The sequence below is a fragment of the Alternaria atra genome, assembly GCF_907166805.1.
Source record: "Alternaria atra isolate CS162 genome assembly, contig: 22, whole genome shotgun sequence".
NCBI lineage: Eukaryota > Fungi > Ascomycota > Dothideomycetes > Pleosporales > Pleosporaceae > Alternaria > Alternaria atra.
In genome coordinates, this window is record NW_025091320.1 from 2,134,653 (window position 1) to 2,158,596 (window position 23,944).

Genomic DNA, 23,944 nt, shown 5'->3' on the forward strand with positions numbered 1-23,944 from the left:
CACGACTTCCTCATTCGGACATTCAATCGAGTATTGAGAAATACTGTGCCTCAATATAAACGACTAGTTGCAGCACCCACTACCAGAATACCGTTAGCTTGCACGATACCAGCATAGATAACTGCAACCTTCGCGCAACCTTCGCTCAACGTGGAAGCCTGTGCCACCGTCGTTTCTTCAATCACTTGCGGTAGTGAATGTTATCCAACTCGGTATTGCTTAGCGTGGTATGCGTGGATGACATGAATCACGCCTTACGCCCGTTCAATACCTACGTTTCCAATATTTCAACACAAGTAGTACTTCCTCGAAGTAATATCGCACCACCACACTCTCAACTTCCTCTTCAACCTCAAATCATTTTTGACCGGCACAGATCGTTAATCACAAAACATCACCAACATGCAACTCTTCGTCCCCTTTCCCGCCCTTCTGAGCACTTTTGTCACTGCTTTACCAACCGTAAGTAAAATACTCCCCTTATAGATCTTTTCTTTCTGGGCTTGACTAACACCTTACAGACTGAATTGCAGACCAGGCAAAGCGGTGCCGGCGGCATCGTCTTCAAAGACAAGAACTTCAAGGGCGAGTCTACTAGCATTCCCGGTAACAGCTATTGTACCGATCTGTACAACATTTTCGGCAACTTCGACGGCAAAGTCCGTAGCATCCAGTCGACGCCGGGCTACCAATGCCAGTGGTACATGTAAGTCTCTCATCGTTCCGATCTAATGGATTAACCTAACATCTACTAGTGACTATGGCTGCCCAGCTAACGGTATCCACCTTGACTTTGGTAGCAAGGAGGCGTATATGATCATTGGAGACCTGGGTCCGACTTTTGACTACAAAATTCGTAGCGTGTTTTGCGGGCCCAAAGCATAGTTTCTGTGCGGAAGGGTCTAAGAATGTGCTTCTGAGTACTCCAGTGGCCGTACGGAGGGCTTGGGTAGTGTCGGGCGTTTGTCATGGATCATGACCTGGTCCATCTACTCACACCAGTACCTTAGGTCAGCTAGGTCTGGTTGTTATGAGATATACGAAGTATAAAATGATGAGGATACTCTAATCAGCATTTCTATGTTTCTGTCAAACAAGTGAGACAGCGCCTTCATTCTGTAGTTGTGCAGTGTAGGTAGGCATAAAGAATTGACCTATCGCGGGGTAGCACGAAGACATGATAGCGGTATCTAGACCAGCTTGTTGCGGCCATCGGCTAAGTCCGGTCATGGAGGATTGGGCGTAATGACATGAACGCCCGTAGAGCTTGCATGACTGTTGGTGGAAGAAGAGATGAACATGCAGGAAGAACGGCAAGACGGGTGGGCGGGTGGAACCGCCGCTGTTGGTACTAACCGTAAACAAAGCTGCCCCACCGCGACCCGCATAAGCCTACTATCGTTCACTCCCCCTCAGTGCCATCGTCATCCATACCCACGCCTTGGGTCCGATTTGAGCAATCCCAACTCACGACAGCGAGCCTAACCTCGAAGGAGTAGCACTCTGTGAAACTGTCCTGCCGTAGAGGATCTGATTGGATATGCTTCGTGCATTGAATTCAGCTTGGCTGCTCTCTTTGTAATGCACCATACTTTGACCGTCGTTTGGGCCCCATACCTTTCATCGGTGTTTGTGGCTGCGTACTCATCCAACAATGCCAACTCACATCTGTTAGGCGTCTCGCTAACCAAATCTTTTTGCTAGCTGCGAGCAGATATGCCACTGGCACGCAGTCTACTGGATCGCATGTCTGAGTATACTCGACATTATGATTATGCCCGACTCTTGACGAAACCCTAATACGCTGTCGCAACCAACATCGAGAGCCATGAAGATGTATTGTCCTTTTCATACCGATTTAAGTCCACTGGACAGGGTGTCATCCCTTTACTGCGCCGTCACAATCGAAAAGCAGTATCGTATGTGCTCGTTTGGAGTAGACTTATATGCCTTGAGTTCACTCCAAATTCCCCCAGGACGCTATCGCAACAAATTCGTGGCTTCTTACGCGTGAGAAGACTTTCTACGCCCGACGTTTTGTCATACAGATGATGCCTACAGGTTTCAAAAACGAGAACAGGTCTCAGATATAAGTCTTTGTCTGAAATGTCACGAACCATTTCTTCGCCAAGTCCAGGACAGCAAGTTCAAGAATGACGACCCATAGGATCCGCGAACTGTCACTAGGACTTCCTTGCCCGAAGAAACTAGAGCTGCCTATGATCGGTATTGTTGAGTGTTTGAAGTGCGACACAGCAAGGCGTACCTCTGGTCGTGTTTCAGATCCTTCGGGCCCCGTCGTCGACCTTGCTGACCACGACCGCTCAATCACCTCGTCTTATCTGTTCCCCGACCGCCCACACCTCTCGGTTCAACATTGAACAATATCTGACCTATCATCGTAAGCAGCGATGGCGGAACGACGGCTCATTTGACAGCAGCAGCAAGACAGTGCCTCAAACCCGCATGCAAACCACGCGGTGTAATAGATTTTCTTCACGCGGTACGGCAGGAGTCATACGGGACGGGGCGGACGCCTAATTCTTCGCCATGGAGACCATGAGAGTTAAAGAGACTCGCCAGATCCCCGGGATAGCTGCGTCAGCTCAGTGCTTCCCAAACGTACTGAGAAAATCTATCGCCCCGATTTGACTGGTGTGCTCCAAAATCACGAATCATACATCTGCAGATACCCATAATGAAGTCCTTCACGGCGCACTCCTGGCTAGAGTTCTGGTTCTATGGCCTCTATCCCGCACTAATGGTCACATTGACCGTTATTGGTGTCTTAGCTACGTTGGCACTCTGGCCGTTCACCACGACATCCAAGTCACAGCCGTGCGAGAGATGCAGGTCAGTACACTAGACTACCCAGGTGAAACATATTTTAAGTAAGCCACAGGCAGAGGGAGAAGAGAGATAGCATGGAACGGGCTTCCACTAGCGCAACTGTTACTTCGCCAGATGCTCGACCTCGCCAGAAAACTTTCGAAGCAGAGCCAAGTAGGTCTCAACACCCTGCCTTCCGGTACTCATTCATCCCGCCTTCGCCTTTTGGGGCCGGAACCCCAATTCGAGTGCCTTCGTTTCGGACGCCTTCACCGTATCAGCCTGATGGTACGCCTGTACGGGTTCGCTCACTACGACACTTCCTACTTCCACCGCCTCTCAGCCGCCATCGTGTAGACGGAGAGCAAGACTCCGATGGCGTTCAGACACCTGATAAGACACCCAGTGTCAGTAGGCGGCTCAGCGCTGTCGCGGAGGATATGGTGGATGCTATAATGGTATGATATGGTACTTGAAGATAAAGGACCTATTCGATGTCAAAGCAGATGTGGGTACCAGTTTAGTTGCGTCCAAATTAGTATTAATTTAGAGACACTACAATCTGCACTTTGCTAGGATGAGCATTGCTGAAATATCTTATGTGGCGATGATCCAAATGTATAATTGCTCGAAACCTCAACGTGATTCATAAAGACGCAATTGATGAGCAACTTTTCCGATGGTGAGTTGTGGAGGCTCCCGACATCGGCATGGATATCTACTTCAGGATGGCAGATCCCCCGCCAAGGCCTACCGATGCTACCCGAAATCTCGCATCTAAGGGTTCCATCACTCGAAGTTCAAGCTTCGTCAATTTGTCAACACAACAACATGGCTGCCCCTAGATTGCCATTTCTATGGCCTATGCTGTTCCAGCCGACGAAATCGCCACGAGTACGCGCTTCCATAGCAAAGGAGAATGCGTCCCGCACGCGACGAGCACGTCGTCATCTCACAACCTCGTCCCGCCGGTCGGAGCAATCGATTACGCAACGGTACGGAAAGGCATATGAACACGCAGCCCCTGCATTAGATCAACAGCCGCCAAAAGAGCCACAACAAAAGGACTCTGCAACCACCGAGAAACCCCCGCAAGACCCCATCCACGAACAAGAAGAAATAGAGGAAGATGCGCCAACAGCAACGACCAGTCCATCCACGCCCAGCAAGACCAATCCAACTGAGGAAATCGAGCCGCCCCAAACCCCCGCACCTGATCCTCCAAAGACGGGCGAGTTGAAACCCCTCGACAGTGTCCTCCACATTCCCACCGCCGCGGAAGAAGAGTCCCATAAGGCACCGCACCTGAAAACACCACCATACGTCCACCACTTTGACACCTACGGTCTCGTACGCAAACTCTCGCAATCCTCCTATACCCCCGAACAATCCATCACTATAATGAAAGCTGTGCGACAGACTCTCATGGACAACATGGCATTGGCGCGCGAAGGTCTTGTCAGCAAGAGTAACGTGGAGAATGACACATATCTCTTCCGGGCAGCGTGCAGTGAATTAAAAACAGAGATTGGGAATGCGAAGAAGGGAGAGATGGAGAGGATGCGTACGGAAAGGGGGCAATTGCAACATGAGGTTGATATTCTAGGGCAGAGGTTGGGACAGGAGACGGTCGGGCTTCGGGACGAGCTTAAGGGGCTTTTCGATGACAGGAAGATGGCTGTCAGACAGGAACAGAGAGTTATGGAAACAAAGGTATGTCATTTCTTTCTCTGGCTTGCGCAACACACGAATACTGATACTCTACCAGATCCAAGAACTCAACTACAAAATCACAGTCGCACTCAATTCTGACGCGCGCTCCGAGGTTGAAGGTCTCCGTTGGGTGCTTACCCGCCGTGCTGCCATTACAGTCGGCGTGAGTGCGTTTATGCTCTTCGTTGCGCTGCGGTACACGAGCTATGTGCAACATCAGTTGCAGGAGGAGAAGAGGAGGAACCCGCCGCCACATCGACCGAGCCCGTTGGAGGATTTGGCGGACAACACGACAACGGCGAGTAGACCGGTTGTGGATATTGCGAGTCCTAACCAGCAGGATGCGCTTGGTGGGGAGTTGCTAGCTACGGAGGGTGTTTCGTTAGGCTAAGCACCGCAACATGACAAGACACTGGGTTGAAATGAATATCGAGCAAATGCCATCAATCTCTCTCTCTCTAGTCTTCTTGATCGAGAAACTGTGTATCCTACACGCATACATTCCTTTCTATTCAACGCTTAACAACCCCTACAACTTATGTTTCTTCTCTCCACTAGCCAACCTCGCAAACTCCTTCTGCGGCACCCCCTTCAAAAACCTCTGCAATCCACCCATGACCTCCTCTACACCCTGCCGATCCAACGCCTCCCTGACAGGCTTCTGTATCAATTCCTTAATCAACACCAAACTCTCGCTATTAAGATGATCGCCCAACCTCTCCTCAACCTCCTTCCTGACCTGGCCTAGGAATTTCTCACTGTACTGTTCATCCTTGATATCGACCCCAGCTTCAATGACCTTGTTCACGAACCCAGTCGCTACCAGTTCGTCACATGTGATGCGTTTCGACATGATGAGCGCTTCGTTTGCTTTTGAGATACCCAGGCGCCGGACAAAGCCTATGCTTGCGTTTCCTTCTGCTACGAGGCCGAGGGAGGAGAAGGGCGTCAGAAGGAAGGTGTGCGGCGCCGCGTAGATGAAATCCGAGAAGGCGATTAGCGCGGCGGAGAGACCGACTGCGGGGCCATTGAGGGCTGTGATGAGGATCTTGGGATGCGTGTAGAAAGCATGCGTTATATGTAGGTTGTTGGACACAAAGGACTTTAGGTACTGGTGTCGCTCGTCGATAGCGCTATCGTCGGTATTGGAGCCGAAAGTCACGTCTGCGCCGGCGCTGAAGAAACGACCCTTGCCTGTTAGGATAGTAATGTAGATGTCGTCTCTTGCTGCGACCTCGTTCATGGCCCGCGCGAGTTGGTAGTATTCATCGGCACCCAGGGCGTTCAGTTTTTTGGGTACGTTGAGGGTTATTATGGCGGTTTTGCCATGGTAGGAGGTTAGGATGGGTTCATCAGACATCTTGAATGGGTGTTTGTTGGGAGGGGAGATATAGTGTTTGGGTTTTGGAAGGGATGAGACGGTAATGGTGATTGAGACATTGTTTATGCGTGTGGGAGCCTTGGGGAGATTCTTAGGTGAGATGTCAGCGAGCCGAGGCTAGAATGCGGAGATGGAATAGGCAATGTGAGGGCAACCGAACGCAACGGAGTGAGGTGGACATGTGGAGTGAACACGGATGTCAGCATTATCGGTTCGGTACTATCGAATCTGTTGCTATGATGAGTGAGGCTTTTGTACTAGCTGACGGACGACAAACATGAGGTGGAGAACGCATGTGAAGGTCATGGCTTCCCCAGCTTCGAAGTGGGGAAACGAACGCGCGTGGGATAAGGCTGGAGATTAGATTTTTATCTCTTATCGCCGAACCATCACCGATCAGATCTGTGCATCTTCATCTTCATCATCACTCCACTCGAGCGCCAAAGTTTCCGAGCCGCGTCGCAAGTACTACACCGCCGCAACTACGAACCGCAAACATGGGAGGCCCCAATTTAGAAGTCTTCAAAGTACGTAGAAGTGATACCCCTAAGACTCCGCGCATCAAGGCAAAAAGCGCCCACCACAATCCCACTCCACCCTGTCGCATTCCGGCCAAACCCGAGTCTGACTCTTTCGCGCACATGACTAACTAGACGTACCAGTTTGGAATGTACATCCTCTTCCCAATCAGTATCATGTACTACTTTGGTACGAATCTCGACGGCAAATTCACGGTTCCCGATTTCTGGCCCAAGCCAGGCCAAACGCACAAGATACCGTACGATAGAGATGAGATTGCAAAGGAGTTGGAGAGGTTGAAGCAGAGGAATTTGGAGAATAAGAGGAGAAGGGAGGAGCAGGAGAGGTTGAGGGAGTTGGGTACTGGTAGAGAGGAGTAGAGATGGGGAATGGCCGACGAAAGGCACCGAATCACGAACACGAAGACGAGAAGCGACTATGAGAGGGGCATAAAATCAAAGTCCAAGCCGCCATGTTGGACCCTTGAATAAGAGGCGCTGAGCGCGGAGATATATCTTGTTCCGCACTGCCGTCAGCGGTATTGTACAATAGTGTATATTACAAAAATGTACAACAGTCTGGAGGTTCTGAGACAGATCACGCAGTGACCTTGCCTCTCAACTCCTCCCAGACATCGTCTCCTATGCTACCCTTTGTCCAGTTCATATACACTCCTTGTACACCCTGCACTTCTTGCAGCTCATCCAAGAAGCTGCCCAACTCTTTAGCCGCGCCCTCATCCTCCAAGGGCACCTTGGTGTCCTCATTAGGGTCATAGATAATTTCGCTCTCCTCGATCTCTAGATCTAGCTCCTTTGCCAGCTTTTCGGCCGTCTTGTTTGTCAACGCAGGCTCCGTATATAGTACGACTCGACCCTCGGCGTCCTCGTCTACGTCCAGCACGCCAGCTTCTAGAGCTGGCTCCAGCACCTCATCTACGCCCACACCATCTTTCTTCCGTAATATTATCCGTCCTTTCTTTTCAAACATGAAGGCAACCGTTGAGACGCTGCCACCGGCTTCTTTTACGAGGAGTCGAAGGTCAGCTAGGGTGCGCAGCTTGTTGTCTGTCTGGCATTCTACTATCGTGGCAATGGAGGGTGGTAGAATGGCTTCCAGCATAAGGTTTTCGAGAGCGGCACCTGATGCAGAAAGACCTTGTCCACGGGCTATGGCGGCTTCTATCGAGGCTTTTGGCACGGCGGACTTCTTCGCGGTGGAGATTGCGAGGGCGAGGCGGGGGTTCAAGTCGGGGTTTGGGCCGGCGAGCTTGACGGCGTTGGTAATGTCGCGGGTCATGAGAGACCGTTGCTTGGATTTGCCAGCATCATTCTTAGCTTTGTCGTGTTTAATAGTCGCCCACTTGCTATAGCGTGTCAGACGTGTGCTGTTGGGTTGCAAAGACGACGTACGAGTGGCCTGATTGTAGATTTGGGGTGGTGCTTAAACATCGCACTTGTTCTTGTATGCGCCAATTCCTTGAGCGCGAGACATGGCGACAAGGGCAGCCTGTCGCACTGTCCCTGGAAATAGCAGATAACACTGCACGACGGAATGGGACGGACATGGAGGTTGACATCGATTGATGACTTCAAGTGCAACAATAGTTGGAGATGCGCAGCGTGCCTGCCAAGACGGGGGTCCGCAAGCTCACCTGCATCCACCGGCATCTCCACACTCGACATCTGTCAAGACAAGCCTCCCCATGATATGAGCAGCCGAATGCGATAAGCTGCGATAACACGACCGAAGTCGCGCGATCCCCTCATCAGACATGGCCGCAGACGAGCCAGCCGCGGACAAGGGCCCCTCCAACCCTGAACTCGACATCAAGAAGCTCCACGCGCTACCTTCAGAGCAGCAAGACCTATACTTGCTCACCTTCAGTTCCGACCTTGCCCGCCATGTAGCTGCCCTAGACGGCGATGGTGCCTCGGCGCACCAAATATACATCAAGAAAGAGATATTCCAGATCATCAACCTCGCATCCCCCACCCCCACACGAGTAATCCGAAACAACCTGGGACGGGCAATCGCTGGCATATTCGAGAAGGGGGACAGGAAACTGCTCTTTGAATCCATCAACGAGTCAGTCGGCATAATCAACGCGGCAGGAAAGAGCGAGAAGGATGTTAGGACGAAGCACGCGGCTGTGCATTGCTTGGGGGCCATCTTCGAGGCCGCAGGCGACAGCGCTATAGGCTTATCCCCCTTGGCAGTCAAGTCACTGCTGGGCCTCGTCAAGTTTTCGCAAAGCTACACTGGACTGCGGGCGGCGGTATTCAAAGCTGTAGGGAAAGTCTTCAAAGGGGTCAGCTCTCACGCCGATGAGCTCATAGCAAGAGATGCTTGGAAGCAGGCACGCAACGCTGGTAGTGACAAGTCATACCTTGTGCAGACAGCTGTGTGCTACTGTCTTGAACAACTCCTCCGACATACAACGTTCTTCGACAACTCCAATGACTTCGATAAACTGCAGAATCTGGCCTGGAAAGCCATCGACAGTCCCTCGTCGTCCGTAAGACATGCTGTTGCTTCGTGCATCAGCGCAGCGCTGGTAAAGAACTATTCTGAGAACGCGCCGGTTGACCTCCCCATCCTTGGTATTACCCGTTCATCGACTGCGAAGAAGAACAAGAAGAAGAAACCAGGCGACGATGATGGGGACGACATGGTCATGGAGCGATCCGAGTCCCCAGCACCCAAGAAGTCGGCTACGCAACTCTCCTTCACAATCGCAAGTCTCCTCAAACTGCTTGCGACGCAATACTGTCGACCCCAGGCGGGCAATCGTGCAAGAGCTGGAATTGCTGTGTGCTATATCAAGACTATCAAGGGGCTGGGCGAGCAGATCATCGAAACCAAGTACCCAGAGATTGCGCGGAGTTTATTCACCGATGTCCTCAGCAACAACATCATCGTGCAGAACCGTTACCGCACACTCAGCACTAGGAAGTTTGTGGCCGTCATCTTGGAAACAGTTATCGGCCGCGAAATGCTGGGAGAATCTGGTCAGCTCAACGCCGCAAGGTTCTTAGTCAACGAGATTCTGAAAGACTATCCCCAAGCGCTCAAGGAACGGCCAGAGCCAACGAAACAGACACTCATTGGGTCGCTGAGTACGCTATCCTCGCTATTCAATAGCTTGGGATCGGCTACCAACGTCATCGCGGACTCCTGTCGCGATGCACTTCTTCAGGTTTTGCAGCATCCCAGTTATACAGTTCAGGTGACTGCCTCTGCCTGTCTACGTTCCTTCGTACTTGCGTGTCCTCTTCAATTACTTCCAGCGGTCACCATATGCATGAACAGCGTCAACCGAGAGCTTGGCCTCCTTGCTGGACCAAGGCAATCACCCAGGAAATGCGTCGGTCTAGCCAACGGCCTTTCGGCTGTGCTCAGCACGTCTACGTCCCAACCTCTTCATGGCTCTGTAGACGTCAATTCAAGAGTACTTTCACAAGCCACTTCACTGCTCAAATCTGCAAGTAATTCAGATCTGAGAATCGGTTCTACCCAGATACAAGTCGCATGGATCCTAATCGGAGGCCTCATGACTCTTGGTCCCAATTTCGTCAAGATACATCTTTCGCAATTGCTTCTGTTGTGGAAGAACGCACTACCCAAACCGTTAAATAGAGACAACATGGTGCAGAGGAACTATCTAGAACTGTGTTTCCTGGCACACGTTCGAGAGTGCGCACTAGGTTCCATCTTAACATTCTTGGAGTTTAACAGTCGGATATTGACGATGGATGTCACTAAGAGACTAGCTGCAATGTTGCAAAACACGACTATGTTTCTGAACACTTTGCCAGCCAAGAAGACGACTGATGATATGTCTCAACGTCTGTCCCCCGCACTTCAACTTCATGACTTCGACCTGATGGTACGAAGGAGGGTACTCCAATGTTACACCAGACTTGTTGAACTGAGTCCAGCAAGTAGCCATGAGGTTTTACTACAGACGAATTTACTACCTTTCGCCATTGCATCTTTCGCAGAGCCTGACAACTACACCACTAGCTCTTTCAGTACCGCGATCGCGAGTGCAGCAGGAACTTTCGAAAGTATATGGGAGGTGGCTGATAACCATGGCTTCGGAGTCACTGGACTCGTGCGAGGATTCGATATCAAGCCTCTTCCTGGAGAGCAAGAGACTGGTACCCATCATCACTGGCTCACGAGGCATGGATCTGAGGCCATAGTTGATCGCACAGTATGTATGTGCAATGTCATGGTGAGACATATATTGACGTGTGCTAGCTTCTCTCGCCCATTTGTGGTGCCCGCGAACACGATTCGATATCCTTGTATATCAGGACATCAGATGAAAGTCATGAGCTTCCTGATCCACCAGCTACCGAAGTCGTCAACTCAGCACTTCAGCTATTTGCCATATGTCTACCATTACAAACAGCTAGGATCCAGGAAAGCATCTTGGAGCAGATGACATCCTTCCTATCGGCCAGTAGCCTGCAGCGCGATATCAACAGAAAGACAGCCATGATGGTCAACATTGCATATGCAGTGTTGTCTGCTCTGAAAGTTGCAGTCAAGGAGACACGCTCGGCTCCTGGTAGCTTGAAGGGACCGGCTGTTGAAAAGGTGATGCAAGATCTGCTGCACGTAAGTCAACCACAACGCTATTTTTGTCTCACTCGTACTGACTTCGTCAGCTGTTTGTTATCCTTCCCGATCCCTTCATCCGCAACCTTGCCGGTGAGGCATTGGGGCGTCTGTGCAACAGCTCTGGAAATGCTCTTACAACCACCGAAGTCAACTACCTGGTGGACCAGATTGTTGCTAATCGCGAGCCAAATGCTCGTTCGGGTTACGCCGTCGCTCTTGGATGTATTCACTCTCAGCTTGGTGGTATGGCTGCTGGCTTCCATCTCAAGAATATACTTGGGATACTGATGTCGCTGGGCAACGATCCCCATCCAGTCGTGCACTTCTGGGCCATCGACAGCTTGTCAAGAGTAGCCGACTCCGCTGGTCTTTCCTTCTCCAGTTATGTCACTAGTACGCTTGGCATGTTGGCGCAGTTGTATGCTGCGGATACTCATAACGACGAGTCGGTATCTCTTGCGTCTTCAAACATAGAGATCGATATACCCTCCCCCGCAGTCATTGCGCGATGCGTTGACAGCACTATCAACGTACTCGGACCGGATCTACAGGATGTTGCAAAAGCACGAGACCTTATCATGACCCTTGTAGGCCTGTTTCAGGGCGATACAGACGAGCTAGTTGTCATTGAGAGTCTACGTTGCCAGGAACACATCTCGTTGTATGCACCAGGCCATATGGAGTTCTCAGCTTACGTCAAACATCTACAACGGTCTGTTGAAAGCAACTCCGCACAGATTCGAGACATGGCCATCGACGGATTGCACAACCTTATGAGACGTAACACGGAAGAAGTTATACGCGCTGCTGATCCCGGTCTAGAAGACCAATTGTGGCACGTGCTCGATCGTGATTCGGAGCACGAGGTCGTGCGGAACATCATCCGCAACTGGCTGCATCAGACAGGGTTATCAGATACTGCAACCTGGGTACAGAGATGTCACTCAGTACTTACCAAAACGAAGAAGGTCGAGACGCAGGATAAGATCGAATCAAAACCAAAAGCAGGAGCGACAGATTTGCAGGACGAGGAAGTCGCGGGTTTTGCATCAGCATCTAACGCGCCCGGTGCCGAAGCTGGAGATGGTGCACAAGTAAGTCAGGAACTACTCAAATGGCAAGTCCGAACGTTTGGCATGGATTGCTTGAGCGAGCTCGTTGCGATGGTGAGCAAAGAGGCTACGTTCCGAGAGGAATCGCCTTGCGTTATGGCATTGCAGCAAAGGGTAGCTGATGTTGTGCGCATCGCCTTCTCTGCATCTACAGCCGGTGTAGTGCAGCTGAGGATCCGTGGTTTGAAAATCATTGATCAGGTGCTCAAGGTATGTTCATATGTCCTCACTTGTTGGTCCATTCTAACATTAGTGCGCAGTTATTTGGCAAGACGCCTGACCCTGATTTCGCCGAAGTCACTCTGCTTGAACAATACCAAGCTCAGATCGGTTCAGCTCTTACCCCAGCGTTTGCAGCAGATTCGTCTCCCGAGCTCGCGGCTGAGGCTGTTAATGTTTGTGCTACGTTTATTGCCACTGGCATTGTTACTGATGTAGATCGGATGGGTCGTATTCTCAAGTTGCTCGTCTCAGCACTTGAAAACTTTTCTAGCGAGTCCGAAACTGCTGCCATTGGCGATCTCAAAGGACTTAGCTCGAACGCTCAAGTTATGGTCAAAATGGCGGTCTTCTCAGCTTGGGCGGAACTGCAGATTGCTAGTGCCGAGCAGAGCTATTTGGTGGACGTATTGAAGCCACACATCGCGAAGCTGACGCCTCTCTGGCTGGCATCACTACGAGAATATGCTCGTCTGAGGTTCGAGCCTGACATTTCTTCTTCCATGGGTTCAGCATCTCTCTCTGGAAGTCTTGACACGATCTACGCCGCGCTCAACCGTGAGACGCTTTTGAAGGTATATCTGCTCGTCGACACTTCCAGGCATCTGCTAACGCATCACAGTTCTATCAAGATACCTGGCTCAACCTTGTAGATGCCATCGCCAGCCTCATCGATGAAGACAGTGAGTTCGTCTTCGACGCTCTAGACGGCAAAACCGAACTGTCCGAATCTACGCCTAATGGGAAGTCTGATCATATAAACTACCGCGACGAGCCTGTGGCTTTCTTCTTCGTGCTCTTTGGGCTCGCGTTCGAAGCATTAGCAGGCCGTCCAGGTGATCTGCAAGCATCCAAGGAGCAGATACTGGAGATTTTACAGGCGCTGAAGAAGATATTACGGCCCTCTGTATCTGGTCATGCCATCTACCGGGAAGTTGTCTTCTCTGAAACGATGGATATGCTAGATCGGCTGGTGCTCACCGAAGGCTTGACTGTTCAGACTGTCATTGTCGAGATTACCCGAAATCTGTGCCTCGGCCACCCATCTGCGCGGAGGGATCAAGGAGCTCCATCCGCCGATGAGCATCTTTCGGAAGATATTGATCAGCTGTTCGAGTTGACCAAGATTATGGTGCTTGTACTGTCCGGGCTGGTGCCTGGGTTGGAAGACAGCAAAGCAAAAGCGCGCCACGAGATGAATGAGGAGGCAGTTGCTTTACTGACAACGGCTCTATCCGCACTTGTGGACGCCGCACAAGTCTTCCCGTCGATCATCAAAGCTGACCTCCATGCTTGCATTCTTCACATTTTTGCAACTATACTAAGCACTGGAGCATGTCAAGCAACAGTCATCCCGCAAGCGCTCCCAATCTTCAAGCGCTTCATCACCAGTCTCGCGCCCCATGCCGAAGGTACAGACGACACTAGCAAGCAACTTCGTGCAACTTTAGCGCGCTTCATCGCGATTTTGAGATACGCGCAACAGCGCGAATTCGATGCTGCTCTTGCATGCGAGAAGAACACAATTCTTGCGACCACAATCTTACTGAGCTCTGCAGCCTCTGCTTTCTCACCCAACGATCCACTTGTCAAGCGCTTCGTTGACGACCTATTCGACTGCCTCGGCACTGTAACTACGAGCAAGGTGGCAGCAGGTTGTTATCGCTCACTTCTCCTCTTACCCAAGAAGGGCGCTCTCGAGACAAGCCTCGCAAAGCTTATTCTTCCGCCGACACTTTCTTTCCTTACAAACCCCTCTGATGTTGAGGGCCTCGACGAGTCACGTACCACTCTCGCACAGACTCTTGTCACATTCATCTCCACACTGCCTCAACCACCACAGCGCCAGACCGCGACTAAGATCATCATACCTGCCTTGTTGGCGCGAGCGCAGAAGGAACCCAAGGCTAGCCAAGAAACTGCAGCGCGATTGTTGGAGATTGCTAGTGCGGATCAACAGGCATTTAGAGGTGTAGTGACTGGATTGAACGCTGAGCAGAGGAGCTTCATGGAAGGCGTACTGAAGAGTGGGCAAGGGCCAAGAAGGCAGGAGATTAGCAGAGAGGATGATGGCATGCCAAAATTGCGCTTAAGATGGACTTTGGCTCATAAGACCGGTTGGGGCTTGTACGACAATGACCATGCGTGTAGATGACGCTTTTTCGAAGCATTTCTTTTTCATAACTTCTCAAGTGTTCTGATGTGGAAGCCCACCTTACCACATGTTAGCAAGGCATGGGCGTGAACTGCGCTGGACGCATGCATGCAGGGACTCAGATGAAGGACGCAGACCCACCATTGGCGTAGCCTGTACTGTATGTGGCGGGCTATTGGCTGCTGCTGGCGGCTATGGATTTTTGTGCGCATCAATAAGGCTGAGCACGAAATCGTGGTTGAGCACATTAGAGCTAATTCCCAGAACCGGGCGTTTTCGCTAGACGCAATTGAGCAAGTTGCAGATCAGCAAACATGCAAGCCATACGGCGACGGTATACCTTAACCTTGCAACAGTCTTCGGTATTGGATCTTGTCCGGTGTGTTTCTGTGAAGAGAGATCCCAAGTGTAGGGATTGAGCAGGTACTGTTGGCAGGACGTACCGAGCCGGCGGGAGAGGATCACCATACATGCCCTTGCAAAAAGCTACGAATCTTACACAACCGTGCTTTTCTGTTTGTGCCGCCAAGCTGACGACCCATTTTTCATGTGGTCTACATGTCGCGACATATCCCGTGGAGAAGGTACGAGCAAGAAAACGCCACGCCTGTGATGCACGTCTGATCCTGCCAGTCGGTGCCATTGCCTTTTCTAGCCTTGCTCGCGACAGATTGGAGTGAAAGGCCAGACAAGTACTTGCAATTTCTTATCGGCTCACAGTGGTCTGGATCTCTCCGAAGCATTGCCGTTTTCTTTATCTTTCGGTGCCGTCGCAGTTTTGAAGCTCTGCATGTCCTGTCCGTTGCATGTCTTCTTCGCTCTCTTCCTAGTTCAAACATTCTACTCTCGCTTTTTTGGTGAGGGAGTGTCCACAGCCTGTGAGCCTACTATCAACACCCCGTGACGAGCCATGGCAAACGATCCCGAAGTCGAGCACAAGGCAGCTCTTAGCCGGGTGCACGATGACTCTCATGGAAGCCTCCAAGGATCAGAGAAAGACGCAGACCACGTCAACACCACGAATGGCGACAACACCGTTGATACCAACTACCAAGCTGGTGTTCAAGCCGTCGAGGCCGTAACCCTTTCCTGGACAACCGCATCGCTGATAACAGCCTACATCCTTATTTGGCTCGTCTACTTCATCCAAGGCCTAGTAGGAGGAATCAGCGGCGCCCTAATCCCCTACGTCACCTCTTCCTTTGCCTTCCACTCCCTCACGCCTACAACCAGCGTCCTGAGTTCTGTTATCGGAGGCGTAACGAATCTCAGCATAGCAAAGACACTAGATGTTTTTGGTCGCCCGCAGGGCTTCCTTCTTTGTGCTGTGCTCGCCACCGCCGGGCTTATCATGTCGGCTGCTTGTAACAACGTCGAAGCCTACGCTGCGTCACAGGTCTTCTACACCGTCGGCATTAACGGAGTTGGATACAGTCTTAGCGTGTTCATTGCAGACACTACTTCGTTGCGCCACCGTGGCCTCATCCAAGCCTTGTGTTGCTCATCCTACCTGATCACTGCTTGGCTCGGCGGCCCGATTTCCACGGCGTTTCTCAACGGAGCCGGCTGGCGCTGGGCGTTTGGAATGGAAGCTATCCTTATCCCGGCAGTCACGCTTCCTTTGTTTGGCCTCTTCATGTACCACTACTTGAACGCAAAGAAGCAGGGCCTCGTTCCCAATCGATCGAGTGGACGTACATTCTGGGAGTCGTTTACATACTACATGCGCGAATTCGACGCTGTTGGTCTTCTTACGCTATCCGTCGGAATCGCTTTCTTGCTCTTGCCTTTCAACCTCTACGCGCTGCAAGCGAAGGGGTGGGACTCTCCAATGATCATCTGCTTCCTCGTCTTCGGCGTCGTCCTACTGATCCTGTTCGGAATCTGGGAACGTTTCTTCGCAGAAATCTGCTTCATCCCCTGGAAACTCCTTCTGGACCGCACTGTTGCTGGAGCTTGTATCCTGTCCTTTGCGCTCTTCTTCAGCTACATGTGCTGGAGCATGTACTTCACCTCCATCCTACAGGTTGTCTTCAACATGAGCGTTACCCACGCCAGCTACATCATGTCGACATACACTGTTGGTGGCTACATCTTCGCTGCCCTTATTGGCGCCTTTATGTCTTACACCGGACGCTTTAAACCCGTCACTCTCTTCTTCTCGATTCCACTGGTAGTTCTCGGAACGGCACTACTCATTCACTTCCGCCAGCCCACCGACAACATTGGATACATCATTATGTGCCAAATCTTCGTCGCATTTGGCGGTGGCGTAATGACCATCACAGCTGAGATCGCTATTTTAGCCGCTGTCAAAGAGCAGCAATACTTCGCTGTCGCTATCGCTCTGGTGTCCATGTGTGGAAGCGTTGGCGCAGCCGTTGGGCTAACGGTTTCCTCGGCAATCTGGCAGGACGTTGTTCCTAAGAGGCTTATGGAGTACCTTCCTGCTGAAGATTTACCAAACTTCTTGATGATCTACGCGGATATTGTGACACAGCTGTCTTACCCTGTTGGATCACCTACTCGCCTGGCTGTGCAGAGGGCTTATGGAGATGCTCAGAAGTATCTGTTCATTGCGGGTACCGCTGCCTGGGTTATCGGTACGGCTGGGGTGCTCATGTGGCGGAATATTGACATTATTGCTATGAAGCAGACGAAGGGTCGTGTGTTTTAAACTTTAGTGGCTGTAGTCAGCAGAGCCACTGTCACGACAATTTCTTTCTAGTAGTACAGCATTCTTTCGACTTGTTGGGCTTCAGATCATCCTGGGGCGCGGCTCTCAATACCTAATAAAATCCGCTTTCGCTTTGCTCTCCCAATGACATTGCGAGACTCTTTGCATTTCTTCCACTATGAACTCGACGGTGAGGATAAATAAAAATCGGCTTGGTTGCCATAAAGTGGTTTGTCCGAGTATCTACATAGTGTTGACGTCTTGTTACAATGGCGAGGCGCCCGTATACTTGGTATTATCGTAATCTCTTCCCGTCGTTCGTGTGATGTTTCATGCTCGCTAAGGGAACGCCAGACTACTGATATGCAAATTCCCAAAATCATCTTACGTCCATTTATGTGTACATGACGCAAGTCTCCCAAAACTCCTTCTCAATGTGCAGTTGATGGACCTTCCCGGCTTTTGAATCAGGGTATGCGATCCTCCAAACGCGACGGCAATACGTCTCGTAAATGCTAGCATGTACGGTAGATTAATTGCGTAGCATACATCAATCCGATAGAAGAGCTTCGCCTTATCGGACGCAATACCATGAGTGATCACTCGAATGTGTAGGCAGAGCACTTTCAATGCATGCCATAGTGCGAGTATGCATGTGACGGATCAATGATAATCGAGTCATCTAGATTTGTGAAAGCCAGTAACTCCGAGTTAATATCGTAAGCGCCAGAATCATCGAATGTCAGATCAAGACTCTGCTGTGTTTGTAGTGGAGTCATAAAGTTGCTGTGATTGTCAGTGACACGGTTCATGTAAAATCGATCCTTCAGCACTTACGGGTCCCAGTTACCCCATAGCTGGGCAATCATCTGGTCATCGAGATGTACTGGCCCCGAATCTCCGTTACCATTGCTCTGTTGGCCTTGTCCTGTAATACCCAGATCGGCAAGACGTATTGGCGTCTCCTCGGCCACCATCTTGGTGAAACCAATCTGCTCCATACCACGTGAAAGCTCGACAAGCTTCTCAATATGCGCGCTATATCGAGGTGTTCTTGTGTGTGCGTAAGCGAGGATAAAAATCATGATGACTCGTAGAATGCATGTGCTGTCAAATGCCGTCAAGCTCGATAGTGTGCCGTCAATTGCCATTTGCTCCAGTATCGCAGTGCTCTTTTGTGCTGCATCGATACACATCTTGCCCATGCGCTCGAACCAGATTCTCTTGCTCGAAGCTAGCGTTCCGTGCTTGATAACGAGGTATAGAAGAAATGGCCGTGTGAGCAGTATTGTGGTACTCCAGTAATGAAGGTGTAAGACTGCGACCGCGCGTCTGTGCGTTGGAGGTGAGGGTACATCATGCTTGAGATGCGGCGGCATCTGGCGATACCACTTTTGCAGCAGGAGAAGGGAATTGGATACGGTTGAGAACGATATAGAGTTTACCGATCGTTCCATGTAGACTGACTGTATGATCTCGCGCTTCAAACGGCAAAGAGACACCGATGTCGCCATCCACGATAGTGGGGTATGAAGCCCTGGATATAATATCTTATGAACGTCAGTATAGGCGCATTGGGGACAGATGATTGTGACCTCACCTGCTCAGAAGGCATGGGCGTGGTGACTTTGGTGAACCGCTCATCAACGACCGTTGGACTACCGCCTCGCGAGGATATATCCTGATCAAGCTGGAACAACGTCCACCAAATCCTGCGATTCTGTTCTCGCTCCATTGCGTTGCCAGACTCGGCCAGCTGGTCACGATGTAAACCTAGAGAGAACGCCATCTGAACGCTAGCACCCATGTAAAGGTAGGCACTAACTCTGGAACAAAGGTTCTCCATAGCGATACTCTGAATTGTGGTTAGCCAGAGTAATTTTAGAGCTGTTAGATGCAGGTACCATCATGGCCATCGCACGTATACTATCGATGTCGGCCTCATCGTAGACTGCGGGAATAAGTTGCTTTGCGAGTGTGATATAATCCTCCGAGGTCTTCAGGTCCAATGCAGCTGGCCAATCCGGTGGCGGAGAGTTGCCGTTGGTACCTACATAGTTAGCTGCACCAATAGCGAACATCGTGTAAAGACAGCACATCCAGGAGCTTGACGAGCGCGGTGCTGACTCTGAGTACGTGCTATCCACTCGTCGCAGCAGACTCTCGACTGGATATAACCAGTGCGTGGAATGAACATCCTCTAGAAATCGGGAAATGTAGATATCGCACAGCTCTCGGCCAGGGAGATAGTAGCTTTCCTCTATGCCGGGGTCTGTAGAAGGTGAGGCAACTGGTAGAGTAGGCGGATACGACCCTACTTTGGGCCCTGGAATAATGGAAGGATCCTTTCTTTGCATACCCAATGTGGCCACAGCGGCGTTGAAGGGGATTTCACTGTGGGCGCCAACGTATCGAAACTTTCCTCGTGAATCTTTCATCATACAGCCCAATGGCTCATGTAGTTCGTTCACGTCTTGTTCTTCGCCATCATCAACGCTCTCTGCGTCTTCAGGCGATGCCTGATCACTACTGAAGAGGCCTTCAGTATGCTGGACGGGTTCTGCGTTGAAAGTGCCTTCCTTGATCGCTTTGGCGATAGTTCGAAGAGATTGCAGGTTAAGCTCATGCCCAGGGAAGAAATGTTCGAGGATGCGCATCGAACATTGGTATTCTTCTTCTGTGACATGGTAATAAGGCCTTTTCCTTCTTGGGGTAGCAATAGTACACACAGCGCCTGTGCGCGCGCAGTAACGACATGGTCCCGGGACTTAGGATTGTCAGCCTGTGTTATCGCCGGTGCGATCGTACAACCGGTGGAAGAAGAGCCCTACCAGGATCAATACACTGGAGGTAAAAATTAGTCTCTTGGCACTGATAGACGGAGAAAGACTCTAAGCTACCTTTGTTTTCCTACTGCGACATCGATCACAGCTGCTGTGGACACGATGGGCGTTCGGTGCTCTGCTAGATGGGGGCGCCAAAGCTCGCGGCGGGGCGGCGGCGGAGTACTCGGCCATATTCATCCGACACCCACGATAGCCCGGCCGAGTAGGAAGACACTAGCGGCGATGCGAAAGTCTCATTCGGCAAGCTTGCAGCAGTTCGTGGAGAAGTCATGGAACATCGTGCCAGTTGCAGTTGAGGACAAAGGAAAAGGGATCCCATTTCTAGCGGGGGATCTGCTGGGGCGTTGCGCACCCAGGGCCACCCTGCAGAACTTGCCGGTCGGCTAATCAAAATCTATAGCTAACACAGAATAGCGTTGGGGAGATGGCAAATCATGTCGCAGCCGCTCGATTCATGTCGCAATATTTAAGAGATCTTAATCAAGACACTCTTTGTTTCGAGAAAGTTGTCCAGTGAATACAAAGGCTCACCCTCACGTCCAGATCCTGATGATTTATATCCACCGAAAGGCATGTCCGCGCCAGTGACTAGATGTTGAATCGTCATGTCAGCGTATGCGCCGCGTACAGTTGAGTCGAATGGATATTGCCTACCTGGCGAGGTACAATTGACGCCAACCGTACCAGCTTCTAAGCCTTTTGCGAAGCGCATTGCACGATCGATGTTCTTAGTGTACACCGATGCATACAGTCCGTACCTAATCAGAATTAGTCAGCGTTTGTTTCAGCTAGGCCACGCTAAAGAGAGTGAGACGAACTCTGTCGCGTTAGCTTTGGCAAGCACTTCGTCTTCGGATTCGAAGACGTTGATGCTGACAACCGGACCAAAGATTTCTTCTTTCATGATCTTTGCGTCTTCCGGAGTGTTTTTGAAGATAGTAGGCTGGATGTAGTAGCCTTCACGATCCGATGGAGCGCCGCCGCCAGTGATGAGTTCGCCGCCAGATTGCTTTCCCGATTCCAAATACTGCAACACAGTCTTATGTTGCATCTCGTCAGCTTGTGGGCCGTGGTTGACGCCCTGCTCGAGCGTATCACCCATCTTGACCTCATTTTCGAAGTTCTGCTTGAAGAGCTCGATGTACTTGTCGGCAATTGTATCTTGGACGTATATGCGCGAGTTGGCCATGCAGACCTGACCGCTGTTCCACTGAATACTATGCGCTGTTTCCTTCACAGCCTTTTCCAGATCGGCGTCTTCGAAGATGACTGCAGGCGACTTGCCTCCGAGCTCGAGAAACACCTGCTTTAGATTGGATTTCGCGGCAGCAGCCTGAATCAGACGTCCTGTACGACTTGAGCCTGTAAATGACAAACCCCTCACATCCATATGGTGGCTCAAGATTGAACCGCTAACATTTCCGAAACCGGTGATGATGTTGATTACACCTGGCGGGAAGCCAGCTTGTTGTACCAAAGTTGCGAGTTTAGCAGACTGTCATCGTTAGCCTGTTACCTGTGTATGTAAGGGACCACCTACCGTCAACGGAGCCTTTTCAGAACTCTTCAAAACAACCGTGTTTCCGACGATGAGGGCTGGTGCTAACTTGTTTGCCAAGAATAACAGTGGCACATTCCATGGGATGATACCAGCTACAACACCGTAGGGCTGACGAAACGTCATGTTGACAAATCCTGGGGTCTGAACGCCTGTAGTACCTGGTCGAACTCAGCCGCTTACTTCTTCATCCAATCTTAAACACCCTACCTTGCACACTATACCCAGCTTCTGCGTAACGATCCCACTTTGTCGCAGACGCATAAGCATCAAGGAACTCGCCTACCGGACGGCCCATCGAGCTTGCTTCTAGAGCAGCTAATTCATCGTTGTTCTCTCGGATAAGACTTGCTAACTTCTTCATATACTGGCCTCTCTTGTCTGGAGTTAATTCAGACCAAGCAGGAAAAGCCGCTTTTGCTGCGGCTACGGCATTGTCGGTGTCTTGCTCAGATGCTTCGTGTACTGTGACTGTTATGGATATTTTCCTCCAAAGTGAGGCACTCCATGCTCACCTTTTGCTACGAGTTTCAACGTGGCAGGGTTAATAATGTCAAAGGTTTTTCCGTTCGATGATTCAACGAACTACGACATGGTTAGCCGGAGCTTCTTCGATCGATAGAAGAGAGCTAACTTCTCCATTGATGAAAAGACGCGTTTCAATTTTTTCTGGTAGACCCATTTTAATATTATGAAATTTTAGAGCGGTCGTATACAGGCGTTGTTTTGCGAGGTAGATTGGAAGAATTGATGATAGCGTAGATTGTCTCCATCTAGAAAATTGGTGCTGTAAGTTCGGAGAAGCAGCGAGGCTGTGTGCCACGGTGTTGCTTCCATGACCCCACCTCAGTGCCGTCTTGCTCCACACGTTCGCTCAATGCGTCCCGCCGGTAATATCAACCCGCGGCTTGACGCATATCGCACCTATCATACCGCCGGTATAGGTATGCCCATTCGCGGAACCCTGAAAAGAGTGGAACTCTGTTTGCGAATCTCACGAGGCTGATGGGGTAGCTCCATGTGCCGTTTGATGTGCTTCGTGTTGGACTGCGGATGTTAAGAAGCGATGGATAGCCTCGGCCTCCAGAATCACTTCAGTCTCTATAATTCATTCGAAATAGCGACATCATGGGTAGCGAAATCGAGCAGTTGAAAGCGATAGTAGAGAAGCTACAGGCTGAGGTAACGCGTTTGAGTGGTACGCGCTTAGTCAGCTATCGATTAGGTTCACTGTGGCTTGCTAATGGAACATCAGATCAGGAGGACATCCGCAAGCTTCAATATACGTACGGCTATTATCTCGACAAGTGTCTATACAAAGAGGTGGGTGGACTGATGCTTTTATTGGTATGGACACTCATGTTAGCAGGTCGCCAACCTCTACGCAGACCATCCTGACACATGCGTTGAGTTTCTCGGAGGCCGATACAACGGCAAAGAGGGCGTCCAGAGACTCTATATAGGTCGCTTCGCCAACTCCTTCGTAGCCGGGCGCAATGGCCCTGTCCATGGCTTCCTCCTTGATCATCCACAGATGCAGGGCATAGTCGACGTTAACGCGGAAGGTACACGTGCCAAAGGTCGCTTTCGCAGTATGATGTCAGCCGGTACCCACGATAGCATCAAGGACACACACCCTCGCGGTCTGGTACAGTGGTGGGAAGGTGGCGTATACGAGAACGAATACATCAAAGACAACGGCGTATGGAAGATCTTCAGATTGAAGTACTTTCCTTTCTGGCATGCGACATTCGAAAAAGGCTGGGCGCACACCAAGCCCAACTACGTGCCGTTCCTCTCGAAAACGTATCCAGAGGATCCAAATGGGCCAGATGTGCTATGCGATCATCCGATGCTCTGGCCAGACACGCGCGTTGTGCCGTTCCATTACAAGCATCCTGTCACGGGTGAGCAAGTCGCCGACGATGATCTCAGAGCACCACACTTTGGCAAAGATCCTTCAACAAGCAGCCCTCCACTGGTGCTGAGCAAACCACAATCGGAGACGAATGGTGCAGCTTAGGTGCGATGCAGCATGACTTGATATCCATATGATACACTCCTTTAATGATCAGGTTCTATGCCAAGCAAAGTATGGTTTGGAGTTATGGCAACATTTGCTAGCAGCCTATTCCATCTTTTCCCAAACTGGTCCTTCAAGATGGGAATGGAAAATTCGCATTGTATCACTCTTACCCATTACCTCCTGGCTTTCCGACGCTGTTACGTAGAGAACCAACCACTCATCTCACATGCAAACTAAGTGCCCCAAGTTGCTGCGGGACCAGTTTCGTGTCCCAGTT

At 50.8% G+C, this 23,944-nt stretch overlaps 9 protein-coding genes across 9 annotated transcripts; 6 read left to right on the forward strand and 3 right to left on the reverse strand.

Annotated features, from left to right (window-relative positions):
• Positions 1–402: 402 nt before the first annotated feature.
• Positions 403–885, forward strand: ALTATR162_LOCUS3475 (uncharacterized protein; the record flags this gene model as incomplete). Its single annotated transcript, XM_043311083.1, has 3 exons — positions 403–462; positions 522–706; positions 756–885. The coding sequence occupies 3 exons, from the start codon at positions 403–405 to the stop codon at positions 883–885; spliced, it is 375 nt and encodes a 124-aa protein (XP_043167018.1).
• Positions 886–3,660: 2,775 nt separating this feature from the next.
• Positions 3,661–4,933, forward strand: ALTATR162_LOCUS3476 (uncharacterized protein; the record flags this gene model as incomplete). Its single annotated transcript, XM_043311084.1, has 2 exons — positions 3,661–4,542; positions 4,598–4,933. The coding sequence occupies 2 exons, from the start codon at positions 3,661–3,663 to the stop codon at positions 4,931–4,933; spliced, it is 1,218 nt and encodes a 405-aa protein (XP_043167019.1).
• A 138-nt stretch (positions 4,934–5,071) lies between these two features.
• On the reverse strand, positions 5,072–5,902 carry ALTATR162_LOCUS3477 (uncharacterized protein; the record flags this gene model as incomplete). The annotated part of the gene is made up of 1 exon (XM_043311085.1): positions 5,072–5,902. The coding sequence occupies one exon, from the start codon at positions 5,900–5,902 to the stop codon at positions 5,072–5,074; it is 831 nt and encodes a 276-aa protein (XP_043167020.1).
• A 518-nt stretch (positions 5,903–6,420) lies between these two features.
• ALTATR162_LOCUS3478 (uncharacterized protein) lies at positions 6,421–6,822 on the forward strand (the record flags this gene model as incomplete). Its single annotated transcript, XM_043311086.1, has 2 exons — positions 6,421–6,450; positions 6,586–6,822. The coding sequence occupies 2 exons, from the start codon at positions 6,421–6,423 to the stop codon at positions 6,820–6,822; spliced, it is 267 nt and encodes an 88-aa protein (XP_043167021.1).
• Positions 6,823–7,039: 217 nt separating this feature from the next.
• Positions 7,040–8,009, reverse strand: ALTATR162_LOCUS3479 (uncharacterized protein; the record flags this gene model as incomplete). Its single annotated transcript, XM_043311087.1, has 2 exons — positions 7,040–7,808; positions 7,855–8,009. The coding sequence occupies 2 exons, from the start codon at positions 8,007–8,009 to the stop codon at positions 7,040–7,042; spliced, it is 924 nt and encodes a 307-aa protein (XP_043167022.1).
• A 207-nt stretch (positions 8,010–8,216) lies between these two features.
• ALTATR162_LOCUS3480 (uncharacterized protein) lies at positions 8,217–14,560 on the forward strand (the record flags this gene model as incomplete). The annotated part of the gene is made up of 5 exons (XM_043311088.1): positions 8,217–10,661; positions 10,709–11,071; positions 11,122–12,396; positions 12,447–12,980; positions 13,028–14,560. The coding sequence occupies 5 exons, from the start codon at positions 8,217–8,219 to the stop codon at positions 14,558–14,560; spliced, it is 6,150 nt and encodes a 2,049-aa protein (XP_043167023.1).
• A 910-nt stretch (positions 14,561–15,470) lies between these two features.
• On the forward strand, positions 15,471–17,237 carry ALTATR162_LOCUS3481 (uncharacterized protein; the record flags this gene model as incomplete). The annotated part of the gene is made up of 1 exon (XM_043311089.1): positions 15,471–17,237. One exon carries the CDS (start codon positions 15,471–15,473, stop codon positions 17,235–17,237), a length of 1,767 nt encoding a protein of 588 aa, XP_043167024.1.
• A 626-nt stretch (positions 17,238–17,863) lies between these two features.
• Positions 17,864–22,323, reverse strand: ALTATR162_LOCUS3482 (uncharacterized protein; the record flags this gene model as incomplete). The annotated part of the gene is made up of 10 exons (XM_043311090.1): positions 17,864–18,023; positions 18,075–18,787; positions 18,838–19,092; positions 19,142–19,914; positions 20,615–20,841; positions 20,902–21,578; positions 21,624–21,802; positions 21,852–22,106; positions 22,157–22,226; positions 22,276–22,323. 10 exons carry the CDS (start codon positions 22,321–22,323, stop codon positions 17,864–17,866), a joined length of 3,357 nt encoding a protein of 1,118 aa, XP_043167025.1.
• A 446-nt stretch (positions 22,324–22,769) lies between these two features.
• On the forward strand, positions 22,770–23,664 carry ALTATR162_LOCUS3483 (uncharacterized protein; the record flags this gene model as incomplete). The annotated part of the gene is made up of 3 exons (XM_043311091.1): positions 22,770–22,839; positions 22,897–22,964; positions 23,011–23,664. The coding sequence occupies 3 exons, from the start codon at positions 22,770–22,772 to the stop codon at positions 23,662–23,664; spliced, it is 792 nt and encodes a 263-aa protein (XP_043167026.1).
• Positions 23,665–23,944: the final 280 nt, after the last annotated feature.